This window comes from Trachymyrmex cornetzi, unplaced genomic scaffold (genome assembly GCF_001594075.2).
Source record: "Trachymyrmex cornetzi isolate Tcor2-1 unplaced genomic scaffold, Tcor1.1 scaffold104, whole genome shotgun sequence".
Classification (NCBI taxonomy): Eukaryota; Metazoa; Arthropoda; class Insecta; order Hymenoptera; family Formicidae; genus Trachymyrmex; species Trachymyrmex cornetzi.
Window position 1 is genome coordinate 487,707 of NW_017295587.1, and position 13,772 is coordinate 501,478.

At 34.4% G+C, this 13,772-nt stretch overlaps 2 protein-coding genes across 2 annotated transcripts; one reads left to right on the plus strand and one right to left on the minus strand.

Moving 5' to 3' along the window:
• The first annotated feature begins 1,698 nt into the window (after window positions 1–1,698).
• Window positions 1,699–10,493, plus strand: LOC108759056 (tubulin beta chain). The gene is made up of 4 exons (XM_018504335.1): window positions 1,699–2,052; window positions 6,120–6,228; window positions 8,256–8,829; window positions 9,386–10,493. The coding sequence occupies exons 1-4, from the start codon at window positions 1,996–1,998 to the stop codon at window positions 10,014–10,016; spliced, it is 1,371 nt and encodes a 456-aa protein (XP_018359837.1). The 5' UTR covers window positions 1,699–1,995; the 3' UTR covers window positions 10,017–10,493.
• A 1,011-nt stretch (window positions 10,494–11,504) lies between these two features.
• On the minus strand, window positions 11,505–13,664 carry LOC108759064 (tubulin beta chain). The gene is made up of 3 exons (XM_018504348.1): window positions 13,450–13,664; window positions 12,501–13,165; window positions 11,505–12,310 (listed from the first exon to the last, which is right to left on the minus strand). The coding sequence occupies exons 1-3, from the start codon at window positions 13,504–13,506 to the stop codon at window positions 11,704–11,706; spliced, it is 1,329 nt and encodes a 442-aa protein (XP_018359850.1). The 5' UTR covers window positions 13,507–13,664; the 3' UTR covers window positions 11,505–11,703.
• Between the last annotated feature and the right edge of the window lie 108 nt (window positions 13,665–13,772).

Consider the following 13,772-nt stretch of genomic DNA (forward strand, 5'->3'; position numbering starts at 1 on the left):
CTTTAAAGAGTGACTCAACGAGATAAAATCCCCAGCGTCTTGCTTCGTCTGTGTACTTTTAGAATCTTCTTAAGAGCGACATCCTGCTTTAAAACTCGCGATACGCGGCAGAGAAAATGGATCCGTGCGTTCCATGCATTACAGCCAATTATGTGTTGTTGTAACTTGAAACGACTAGCCATTACGATTTAAGTACGCATTCTCTCTCATCAAACTGTCTCATGTGAAGGAATGTCAAATGTCATTTACAGATTTCCATTTAAATAATTCTATTAATTCTCGCGAACATCACACTTATTTTCGGTACCTTTGGATGGTCTACATAGGTCATTTGTGTCCGACTCAATTTTAAGGCTCTTAAAGTGCTCGAAAAATTCTGTAAAAATTCACACCTTATTCCTTAAGGTCTCTACTAAATTATTTTGCTATGCAAACATTGGAAAAAATGTTTAGAAAAATTATGAAAATTACTTTCTGCACCAGAAAAAGAAAATAATTCAGTTTTGATATAAAATCAAATTTTACAGACTCAAAATCTTAAAAATAAAAATAAACAATCAATACAAGGCCAATATGAGTCACAGGCTGATGAAGGTGCCAACGATTAAAATCTGTAGTATTAATCGATTGTGTGGAATCTTCTTTATTTCGAAATCAGCCTGTGACTCATATTGGCCTTGAATGGATTGTTTATTTTTATTTTTTGATATAAAAATTGTAACTTTGATTTTTGAAGAAGAAAGAACAGTTTTTTGATTTTATTAAAATACAAAAATGGTCATTTTTAATGCATGGACACGAAAGATCCATGTGTGACGTCCGAGGGTTAATTATTATATTTATAAAAAATGCACGAAATTTAACAAGACGCATGTAAACAAATATTTTGAGTTACGAAATAATTGAAATTAATGTATGCTAACAATAGAGTGATTTTAATTTAGCTAGCTGTACACGTAATTATCTAAAGAGGTCCGGCTAAGTGATTAAACTGTAAAATTAATATAATTAATATATATATAATAAACTACGCTAATCTTATATTTTATTTATTACATCCTGACGTTTGCATGCGTCGGTGGTAATTATAGATATTAACAGACCCGCATGTGTGTTGCCCTAGAATTCATGTGACCGAAACGCTTCCGTTAAACGTGATACCTTCGCCTGCATTCAACTAGGAGGAAGTACTTTCCAAAAAAAAAGAGTCCTCCTGTTACGGTTCCGGTGAATGAGCTCAAGGTAATCCGATATAAAGAATAATCGTACCGTCGCGCGTCGTGACGCATTGAACAATATTTTGCACGCAAGTCATAATTAGCCCGCAGCTTCCGGGAATTAATTTGCGATGGTGATTAATACCGCGTTATTATTCGAAGGTTTAATTTGAAAACGCTGAAGAATGCCGCCAATAAAAAGAAAAACGACTATTCGCTTTAATGATCAGAAGAGCTGCGAAATGCATTCGGCGAGAAGAGACCAATCGACTGGAAGCGGTACTCGAGGGCTGCAGATTCGTTCGCACGCGTCCCTTTTCGGGGGATGTACCCCTTCGCGATGCAAGAAGCGCAACCCCCGTCGTTTTTCCCTCCCTTTCGCGCTACGGACAGGTCGTCGTTCGTTTTTTCTCTCTTCTTTCTCCCCTTCTTTCTCCGTCACAACGACGAATTCCTCCCCGCTCCTTCGAGGCTCAATCTTATCGTCGAGTGTAGCTTCTCCTCGGAAGAGTGGAACTCAGAACGCCGACACGAGCGTTTCCCTCGTCACGAGTACCGCTCGTCGTTCATTCTCAGACTCGACTCGCGACGGCTGGCTGCACTCCTCGGTTCGGTTGCACTCGGCCGCATACACACCGCACTTCGTTCCGACACGTCGAACGCGCACGCACGGATTCCACGGATCGACCCACGGCAGGGTAGAGGAGTCTCGACAGGTCCAGGAGAAGAAATCAGCTGTTTCCTTTCATAGCGTACCGTTTTTGGAAAGAAAAGCAGGATGAGGGAAATCGTGCATCTGCAGGCTGGACAATGCGGCAACCAGATCGGCGCGAAGGTAGGCCGATAACTCTAGAAAAAAATGTCTTTTTAATCTATGTACATTTTCAAATATATAAAAATTCCATAAAGCATATGGGAATACTTGGATGTATTTTTTAATGGAATTAATTTTTTTTCTATTAATCGACCATCAAAGAAGAGATTTTTATTTCATTAATTTATTTAATAAATCTCATGTTTTTTTTAAATGTCAAATATTTTTGTACATGTGATATGTAAGTGATACAATAATAATCATATATTTGTTTAATTTGACGTTAGTTGAAATATTTGGATGTGTATTTTAATGGAGTTAATTTTTCCTTAGCTTAAGAGATTATTAAAGAAAAGAGAAATATTTTTATTTAATGAATCTCATGTCTTTTCAATGTCAGATATTATTTTTATACATGTTAGTGATATTGTTTAATTTGACATTACTTAAAATACGTGGATGTATTTTAATGGAGTTAATATTTCCTTAGCATTAAGAGACCATCAAAGAAGAGAGAAAAAGAGATTTGTATTTTATTAATTTATTTAATGAACCTCATGTATTTTAAATATTAAACATTATACATGCTAACGATATGTAAGCGATAATCATATATTGTAGTCATATTAGTTAAATTTGACGTTAATTGATAATTTTAATTTTAATTTTAAATATTGAAGATGACCTAATAGGAAAGTTGTAACGTCTATGTTATTGTTACAAGATTCGAATTTATAAAGTTGTTTACACAAAGCATTCTGCGTTGACTTTCATGTTCCTGTGTTTTTATTATTTCTATATACATCAAGCGATTTTCGGAAATAATGAATTCTGACAAATATTAAATTATTCTTATCCTATTTTTAACTTTAATAAAAGAAATTGTTTTAGAAAAGTGTTTTACAAAAATAGATTATCAAAATAAAGAAATTAACATCAATAATTAAATATTTTAATATTACAATTTTGTAACGAATGAATTGATGAAATAATTATAAATTCACAATCGAAGTTTTGATGCAGTGATTAAGTTCAGCACGATAAGGTGCGAACAGCTAATCAGTATCAAACTCCAGAAGCGTGAACGGAAGAGTGGTTTATTCAACAGAGCGTGTGTGGAGCGCTATAGTGTCGATAGCATAAGAATAATTTATCTCTTCGCGGTGTCCGGAAATTAACTGTAAATCCGGTTTACATCGCACAGAAACGACAGACGACTGTCAATTAAAGCGCGAACAAGTCAAGTATTATGACTCACCGTCTTCGGGGTATCGATCGGAGTTCGCTCGAAGCACTCTCGTAGTTTCTGGAAAAGCTTTTTAGACTTAGACTTCCATATAAATTTGCTTCAAATTTATATGGAATTTATAAAAAACACTTCAAATATAAATTTGAACTAACAGAAAACTGGAAAATACCTATCAATTTTTTACCATACCTCCTTTCAATTTTCAAGCAATATTGTCTCGTTTAAACTAAATATTTTTGAACAAGCTATATTATTTTAGTAACAGAAAGATAATTACATTTTTTAATAATTTGAAACATTTTTTTGTAATAATTTGAAAATATTAACGAAACGGAAAATATTGCTACAAGAGATTTTTGTAAATTCTTGCTCTTCATCTTTCTCGACAAAATTAATAAACTCGATAGAGGTAGAGCAATAATTGGCGAGAACATGAATGTTATATCGCCCCATAAAAAAAAGCAATCTTACTTAATGGTATCGTTCAATCGTGGCTGTAATCGAATTGAAGATAAGACGGCGCGCAACGAATGGAATTTAAAGAACCGCATTCATCCCGATATTGGTACCCTCTTTCATTTCGCGTGACAGAGTGCGTGAAGTGATCCAAGTTTTAATCGCGCCGGCACACGATGGCAGGAAATGACGGTCGCTTATACTTAGAGAGCACTTAAGATTCTGCAAACGCGTCCACTGTCCATTGGCGTGAAAATAAATGAACATAGAAATACATGTCTCAAAATTCATTTTCTACATATAATTAAATTGGTAATAAATCAATTATTTTTCATATAATTAAATCATTTATATAAAAAATTAAATAAATCATTTTGCCTTAAAATAAAAAATTACAATAACTGATCAAGTAAAAAGCTATTTATAATACAATCACATAAAATAGCTTCCGGTTTTGTTTGGCGAAGTAAATCACATAATTATCGCGAAAATAGATACGAACTCTAACTGAAATTAAGTGTTGCCGTTAATTGATTCTAATATAATGCTGGTTGCTTCTGAATAAGATGTTATTGAACACATTATGCGAAGGTGATATTATCGTGAAGCATTTCAAATTCTTTAGTTTCATTGATCGTGTTTGTAAGCGTGACACTCGAAACATTTAATTATGTTTGTTATTATCTCTTTTATATAAATCAAACACTCTTAATAATTTTCTGTATATTTATAATATTATCTCTATGCTAATAATTATTTTAAAATATTCTTTATCCACATTTTTATTTTAATGAATATTATGTTAGTAATATAAGTTTGCGAGCAATTTGAATTAACTAAAATATGATAAAGTATATAAAAATTACTTTGAAATGTACAAATACTTTTAAACATTCTAGAATGTACGTTTCGTTCAACAAAAGTCAACTTTCTACTTTATCCAGGTTTATCTCTGACAAATAATGCCTTATCAAATTCCTGTGTAACTTTGTTACAAGTTAAGATTTTTCTTGGTATTTCGTGCACAGTGTATTGCTCATCGAGCGATGACGTACATCACATTATGAACCAGAATACGGAGCATACAATGAGTCAGAAATTTTTTTATGAACATATTATAGTAAAGATCAAAATTTAGTTTAAAAATATCAATAATAATAATAATAATATACTAAATTGATACACAGAAGACGTGTAATTGATAAATGACTGACAAAAAAGACGCGAGAAATGTTAGTTTTTCAAACGAATCGCGATTTGTTGATCTTAATAATTCAATTTTCGCAATCATCAATCATTTTCGTCGATCCAGAAAGTGAAGCGCTCAAATGAAATTATCTTCCTTGAAAAAGATCGTCTGTCTTCACGTCGCTGTAGATTCACTGTCAGTTTCACGGTATTGTTTTCCGCTCGAAAGATTTAACGATTGTAGGAAGCAAAACCGAAGTTCCTGTAGAATTACAATCAGTCATGATTTAGACGAGTAAACGATAATATTTTTCGAATAGTCAAAATACCAGTAAGGGATCCAAGATATAGTCTAGCGAAGAATCGATCGATGAATCAGTCAAGTGTAATAATATATAGTTTCGTATTTTACTTAATTTATCTGCGCGATGCGAAGCATCAATATACAATTTTCTTATTTATCTTTATTTAAAGTATCTTTAAAAGTATTTTTATTTAAAGAATCATTAAATCTAATTTTTTTTATATGCGATGCATCCGCGTGGTAATATATTCTTTTATAAAGTATATTATTAATTATAAAATATAAACTCTCGATCTCGAAAAATTCTATTCCAAATCGAACTGTCTCCGTGTGATAAATGGCAACTTATTGTTAGTTCCTATCGAGGTACATGTGATAATGGGCGTCGCGTACGTGATGCACGTAAATGCAGCAAGGATGCATTTAGAATAATCAGAGAGAGGCCCATTTCGCCGAGGCAGCGGCCATGGCGACCGGCACATCGGCTTGCTAATAATAGTAGGAGAAAATAGTAAAGACAAGACAAATGGAGAGAGGAGAAATGTTTAACGGGAGGGTGGACATGAGCCAGGGGGCACAGGCCGCGTTTAATTCCGTACGTCTCTATTTTTGGATGTCGCGCGTGTTATCCTTGTCGCCGCGACCGGAGTTTGGGGTGCATGCTCGGCTCCGGAGGGAAGTCGCCCTTCATTTGGCACGTCAAGTGGCTCTCGTAGGAAAAGTGTAGTAAAATAAACCTACCACAGTTATGTTTAGAAAACGTTAAGGAGATGTCTGCTATTTTTGTGTCGAACTACTTCCTGATTACTAGATACATATATGCTTAGAAATAAGTAGATTGTTTGAACAGTTGGCTTGTATAGTATTAATGTTAATGAATCACGTTTGCAGTTCTGGGAAGTTATTTCTGAAGAGCACGGCATCGACCAGTCGGGCATTTATCACGGTGACAGCGATCTACAGCTCGAACGAATCTCTGTATACTATAATGAAGCGTCTGGTAAGGGCATATTGTAAATATTATATTATGCTTTCTTCTCTATGCTCTTTAATTCTAAATAAAACATAATTTAACTTGTTTTTAAATTTAATTAGTCATTTTTCGCGTGGAGAACTTATTACGCACTGCACTAGAAAAATATTTCTTCAATTACTTCCAACAAATATTTTTAGTAAATAATTAATTCATAGTAAATTAATAAATTTATAATATATAATAATACATAATAATTAGAAATTAATATAAATTAAAATTAGATTACTTGGTGCATCTGATATCTTAGTGGAAGAAAACGTAAATCAAAAGATCTAAAAAAATATCAAAAGTATCAAAAGTGATAAAAAGTAGACTTTGTAGTAATTAGAGATAATTTAATTAATGCTAATTAAACTTGCAATGCTATTTAATATTTTATGAGCATATCTTGATTATATTTAATAAATACATTATTAAATAATTCTAACGATATTCTGACGTTTAATAAATTGATAGAAAATAAATTCTGACACACAATCTTCATATATAATTTGAAAATGTAAAGAGATAAAACGCATAGAATATCTTTCTAATGGAAATCGCTTTGGAGGATTTTGTCCTCGCGTCTAAAATAGCAATAACGAGAAAGATAGAAGATCGCGTGTCTTGCACCGATGGAATGATGGAGACAAGGAGCGTTGAAACACGCATTTTACGCTGAAAATAGCCATCTTATGTGGTTGGACTTAAGATTGTAAGTTACAACTGCAACACGATTTCAGAATTTCTCATGCATTCGTTTGTGTCGCGAAAACAAGATTATTTCCGAGAATACAACGTGCAGCGCGTGCTCCAGAGTAGAAACAGTTTAATTAACAAACGAGTGAAATGTACGCACCATGCATCCGTCGTTGTTGCGACTAATTTCTTGTTGGAAATAGAGTCCAACGTGCGTTGTAAAAACTCATTTTTTTAAATGAATTCTTACATTTTTATCTTTCTTTTTTATTATTTTAATTTACATTTTTAGAACTATTTCATATTCATTTTTTTATTAGGAAGAATGTAATATTCAATACTTTTTTTTATATCCTTGACGTACATTTTTTAAAAGGTTTTTTTTTAGGAATTTAAATGAGTTTTTACATGATGTTCATCTTTCTTTTTTACTATTTTAATTTACATTATCAAATAAATGAGTTAAAGAATACAATTGAGCTCTCGAGATTAAAACAGAGTTTTAATTTACATTTTTATAACTATTATGCTTTTCAATCAAATATTCTCGTAACAATATTGAAAGTTAATGCTTCCTAATTATTAATATCTTATCAGTAATTGTAATTAATCAAGATTATTTGTGTTTAAAATTAAAATTATTTTATATTACGTTGATAACCTCGCAAAACACAAATCCCTATATTATCCTGACGGTAGTTACTCATTTGTAAACAATGCAGACATACGGTACATCTATTGATGTACGCATTTCCGTTGATCATTATGGTCGGTATGAGTTTTCAGTAGAATGACAATTATAACGTCGACTTAATATGGATGCCTTGGAATCTTGTATTACAATTATTGAATCTATCATTATGTCAATGTCCGTTTCTTTGACGTTACTTAATAAATGTAGTTATATTTAATAATGGAAATATTAAAGATCTTGTTAATTTCTGTATATATATAATAGTAAAATATTTTTTATATAAGTCGCCTTTCTTTTAAATATCTTTAGATATTTCTCACATGGGCGTAGCCAGGAGGTTTTGTTCCAGGGAAGGGAAGGGAAGAGTATGATATGGATTATCAGACTTGTTTTATATTTTGTATCATTATTTTTAATTAATTATAGATAAATAATAGCATATAAATTACAAAATCACACATATTTAATTTATGCGTTATGCTTTATGCAAGGTCTTAGCCTTCCTGCCTCCTCCTCGGCTACGCCTATTATCTCTTGCATTTTCCAAAATGACTGAATGAATAAATATATACATATAAATATATTACCTGGTGATTTTTATTTTATTTTTCCATTACAGTCGCGACATCCACGAACGGAGGGAAATATGTACCGCGCGCGATTCTTTTGGACTTGGAACCGGGAACGATGGACGCCGTTCGTTCCGGTGCTTACGGAAAGCTCTTTCGACCGGACAATTTTGTATTTGGACAATCTGGTGCAGGAAACAACTGGGCAAAGGGTCACTATACCGAGGGCGCCGAATTGGTGGACATGGTCCTTGATGTAGTGCGAAAGGAATGCGAAAACTGCGACTGCCTTCAGGGCTTTCAACTTACCCATTCGCTAGGAGGTGGTACTGGGTCCGGCATGGGCACCTTGCTGATCTCAAAAATTCGTGAGGAGTATCCTGATCGAATTATGAACACTTATTCGGTGATGCCGTCACCCAAAGTATCTGATACTGTCGTGGAACCCTACAACGCAACCTTATCGGTGCATCAATTGGTGGAAAACACTGACGAGACTTATTGTATCGATAATGAGGCCCTATATGACATTTGTTTCCGCACTTTGAAGGTTTCCAACCCGAGTTATGGCGATCTCAATCACTTAGTTTCGCTCACTATGTCTGGAGTAACCACTTGTCTTAGGTGTGCATACAAATCCATGGCAATATAATAGAACTTCGTTTATCTGCACTCAATTTATACAAATTAATTCGTGCTGAGATTCCAAATGTATGAACTCATAGCTGAGTTCTTATTCTCTGTAGTTTCGATAATAGTATACTCTCTACTTTTTGGAGTGAATTTCATTTCAAAAGAATGAAATATCACTCCAAGAATTTAGAGTAGAAGAACTTGACGTATTAACTTCAATATCTTGAACGTTAGTTTTTATCATAAAAATTAATAAACAGTAGTAAAGAGGAAAGAAAATCTCTATTATACGAACTACATAACAAAACAGAATTCTTTTAAATTCTCTTCTAATTATACATAAAGTAGATAAAGGAATATAACAATACGTAATGCACATATTCCTTTCTCATGTTAAATAATATATTAATTAATAGTGTGTGGCTTTTTTGCTCTTTTATTTATATATTGTATTAGTTAATAATTTTCTGTGAAAAAATAACAAATTCGCTAATAATAAAACCTTTATGTTACAAACATAATTTATTACGTACATTGATTTTTTCAGGTTTCCTGGCCAACTGAATGCCGATCTCCGGAAGCTCGCGGTGAACATGGTTCCCTTCCCACGTCTGCACTTCTTCATGCCAGGCTTTGCGCCTCTAACATCCAGGTCCATGCAGCAATATTCCGCGCTCTCCGTACCAGAACTCACACAGCAGATGTTCGATGCAAAGAACATGATGGCGGCCTGCGATCCACGCCACGGTCGATATCTCACCGTGGCGGCTGTATTTCGCGGTAGAATGTCGATGAAGGAGGTCGACGAGCAGATGCTCAGCGTGCAGAATAAAAATAGCTCGTACTTCGTCGAGTGGATACCGAACAACGTGAAGACCGCCGTGTGCGACATCCCGCCGAAGGGCCTGAAAATGTCGTCCACCTTTATCGGCAACACCACCGCTATACAGGAATTGTTCAAGAGGATCTCCGAACAGTTTACAGCGATGTTCAGAAGAAAGGCCTTCCTCCACTGGTACACCGGCGAGGGTATGGACGAGATGGAATTCACCGAGGCCGAATCCAATATGAATGATCTGGTATCTGAGTACCAACAGTACCAGGAAGCCACAGCAGAGGAGGACTTCGAGACTGAGGAGTGCGCTGATGACTTCGAAACCTGCGAGCAGGAAAACTGAAAGTTGCAGCGCAACGTCCCCTTTTACTAGATTTCTTTTCAGCTTCTCTGTCTCATCATCGTAGGAGTCGCATGATCGTATAAAGCTTGCGAGAAGCCGGTTTTTGATACTTTTATATGCAATCTTACGCTTTATAATCGCTGAGCGTAATGTAGGCGATCGACTTTTTTATGAATTGTGTGATATCGAAATATTTATGAAGAGATCAATATTCAAAAGCAAATAAAACTGCAGCGAATATTAAATTAATATGAAAAATAATTATTTAGAATGTAAAATAGCTTCTTCTATATTGATCTTGTGTTATATCTATGATACTATGTAATATTCAGCTTTACTATATATAGAGACAATCATAAGAATTTTCATGTCATTTGGACAAATGTGGCATGAATTGGAAGGTAATAAAAATCATTGAAACATCAAATTTTCATCATATTTACAACTACTATTACAATGAAATGTCAAAATGCAATGGGAAAAACTTTTTGAATTCTTTTTTTCATAATTCCTCTCAATATTGTAGCACTAAACATTTGTCCCTTACATCCTTAGATTTTTTATATTTTTAGATTTTTCTATATTATAATTTTATGTACAGAAATTTTATTCAATCCTAATAGCACATTTCTTTATTAGATCACAACACGTTCTTGAGAACGTTAGTTCATTCATCAATAAGACGGCTTAAATGATTCTCAACACATATTCATAATAAAATCATCTTCATATGTTCACTCATGTTTCAGTGAAGACAACTCGTTTTAAGAAAATTTCATCTGTAATTTTCTGAGCCATTAAACAAGTTTTGTGATTTGATAACAAAGTACATGATAAGTTATGCGATGTTATTTTGTATATATAATAATTTATTCGAAATCCAACTAATCAAATATTTTTTATTATTCTGCGTACTCAACATTTCGTCGTCTATATTCTGAAAAAAATTATATCTTATCAAAATTTTAAAAATGTTATACTGTATATTTCCTTATCGTCATTTATGGCTTTTGTATTATTTAGAGAATACAGGATAAAATGTAATCTTATACTTTTGAAGTATTACCAATAGACACCTTAATCGACATTTTATCTCTGAAAATAGTAGAAGCGGTGAGAAACTGTCGCGCAATAACACGCGTTCTCCTTTATTGTACGCAATAATAAAGAGTTTGCCCTCGGGGCACCGATGAGATAATGCGCGATCGCCAATTTTTGCCAAGGCCTTAGCTTCATCAATGTCAGTTGGCCGTCAGAGAAGGACGATAACGAGTTCGATAACGAGAATCGCGTCTAAACGCCAACGTTTACTCATCTTATTTAAGAGGCGTATTTATATCGAATTATAAACGATGTCGTTAATTGGATAAAGACGATTTTATCTATGTAACAAAGCGTAACTCGTCTAAGTTTCCTAAATATTAAAATATAGCGTGTTTATGAGAATCGACTGCGAATATTAAATTGAAAAACAGTTCAGAGTTTTGCTAATATTGTCTTTTATAAACTTCACTAAAGTAAGTACACAGATGATTAAAACATCTTCTAAAAATTCATGTATACGAACAACACATAAAACGCTGTAAAACATTCGCTAAAAAAGTAAAAATTAGAAGTACAAAGAAATTAAATTAAAAAATTCTCAAAAAATTTTGCAAGCGCGCGCGATCCTTTACGTTAGATTCTTCTATGTTTCCATTTCTTCTTCATCTATTTCGTAGTCTTCTATTAACGCGTCTTGATATTGCTGATACTCCGATACCAGGTCGTTCATGTTTGACTCCGCCTCGTTAAATTCCAATTCGTCCATGCCTTCGCCAGTGTACCAATGGAGGAAAGCCTTCCTCCTGAACATTGCCGTGAACTGTTCGGAGATCCTTTTGAACAGTTCCTGAATAGCCGTGGAATTGCCGATGAAAGTTGCAGACATCTTGAGGCCGCGTGGCGGAATATCGCACACCGCCGTTTTCACGTTGTTCGGTATCCAGTCGACGAAGTATGAGCTATTCTTATTCTGGATGTTAAGCATCTGCTCGTCTACCTCCTTCATCGACATCCTGCCGCGGAAAATAGCCGCCACGGTGAGATAACGACCGTGACGTGGGTCACAAGCTGCCATCATGTTCTTTGCGTCGAACATTTGTTGTGTGAGCTCTGGCACCGTGAGCGCTCGGTACTGTTGGCTTCCTCGGGATGTGAGGGGCGCGAAACCTGGCATGAAGAAATGAAGACGAGGAAATGGCACCATGTTCACCGCGAGTTTTCTCAAATCGGCGTTCAATTGACCTGGAAATCTATATAATAATCATTTAAAATTAATGATATATTAATAATTACATATTGAAATTATGTATTATTGATAATATGTATTAGAATTATATATATTGATTATATGTTGATATCATAATTTCTTTATTAGTATATTTTTATTATTATATTAATAATTTGTTCAAATTTAATAATGGTTAGTTTCGTATTATAGACCTTAGACAGGTTGTCACTCCAGACATGGTAGCCGAAACAAGATGATTCAAATCACCATATGTCGGAGTAGTCAGCTTCAAAGTACGGAAGCAGATATCGTAGAGTGCTTCGTTGTCAATGCAATAAGCTTGATCACAGTTCTCTACCAGTTGATGAACCGACAGGGTAGCGTTATAAGGTTCCACTACAGTATCGGAAACTTTAGGAGATGGTACCACGGAGAAGGTGCTCATAATTCTATCTGGATACTCTTCTCGTATTTTCGAGATGAGCAAAGTGCCCATTCCAGATCCGGTACCACCGCCCAAGGAGTGCGTGAGCTGAAATCCCTGCAAGCAGTCACAGTTTTCGGCTTCCTTCCTCACTACATCGAGTACCGAATCCACCAGTTCAGCACCCTCAGTGTAGTGACCCTTGGCCCAGTTGTTGCCAGCTCCCGACTGGCCAAACACAAAGTTGTCTGGTCGGAATATCTGTCCGAAGGGCCCCGATCGCACAGAGTCCATCGTGCCGGGTTCGAGATCTACCAAAATTGCACGTGGTACATATTTTGGACCAGAGGCTTCATTGTAATAAACATTGATCCGTTCCAACTGAAGATCCGAATCTCCGTGATAGGTGCCCGTAGGATCGATGCCATGCTCATCAGAAATTACCTCCCAAAACTATGAATGGTTAAGAATTAATAATTTGGTTAAGAATTAATTTTTGAGAAATGATGTATATAATAGAAAAAAGATAAAAACATGGATTATTAATCGAAGAAAATAATGATAAAAGCGTTGTACATTTATAAACTAAAAGTGCTACTTCTAATCAAAATTATTTTAAAAATTATTCTTTTAATTAAAATATAAATTACATAATTTTATATAACTTTCTCAAATATTAAAAATGTTAAACATATATAATAATACATAATTTATATTTCTTATCGAGAGATACTAACCTTGGCGCCAATTTGATTGCCGCATTGACCGGCTTGAATGTGAACAATTTCACGCATTTTGTATTAAGTATCGTAGAATTTTAAGACAAAATAATTGTATGAAATTCAATAATGATTTTCCTAATAATTGTGGTAGAAATTAGCCCTTAAAATTGATGGATGAAAAACGAGGAGATCGTGGACTTGCCTAAGATGTCATTTAAACAGAAACAGGCGACTGTTGAGTTCTCCTTGGTGACTGTACAATCACTTAGGCTATGTTCAAATTCTCATCCGAATGCTACGGTAAAACTCCGCCACTCAGGTATCATTTTATCCTTGTT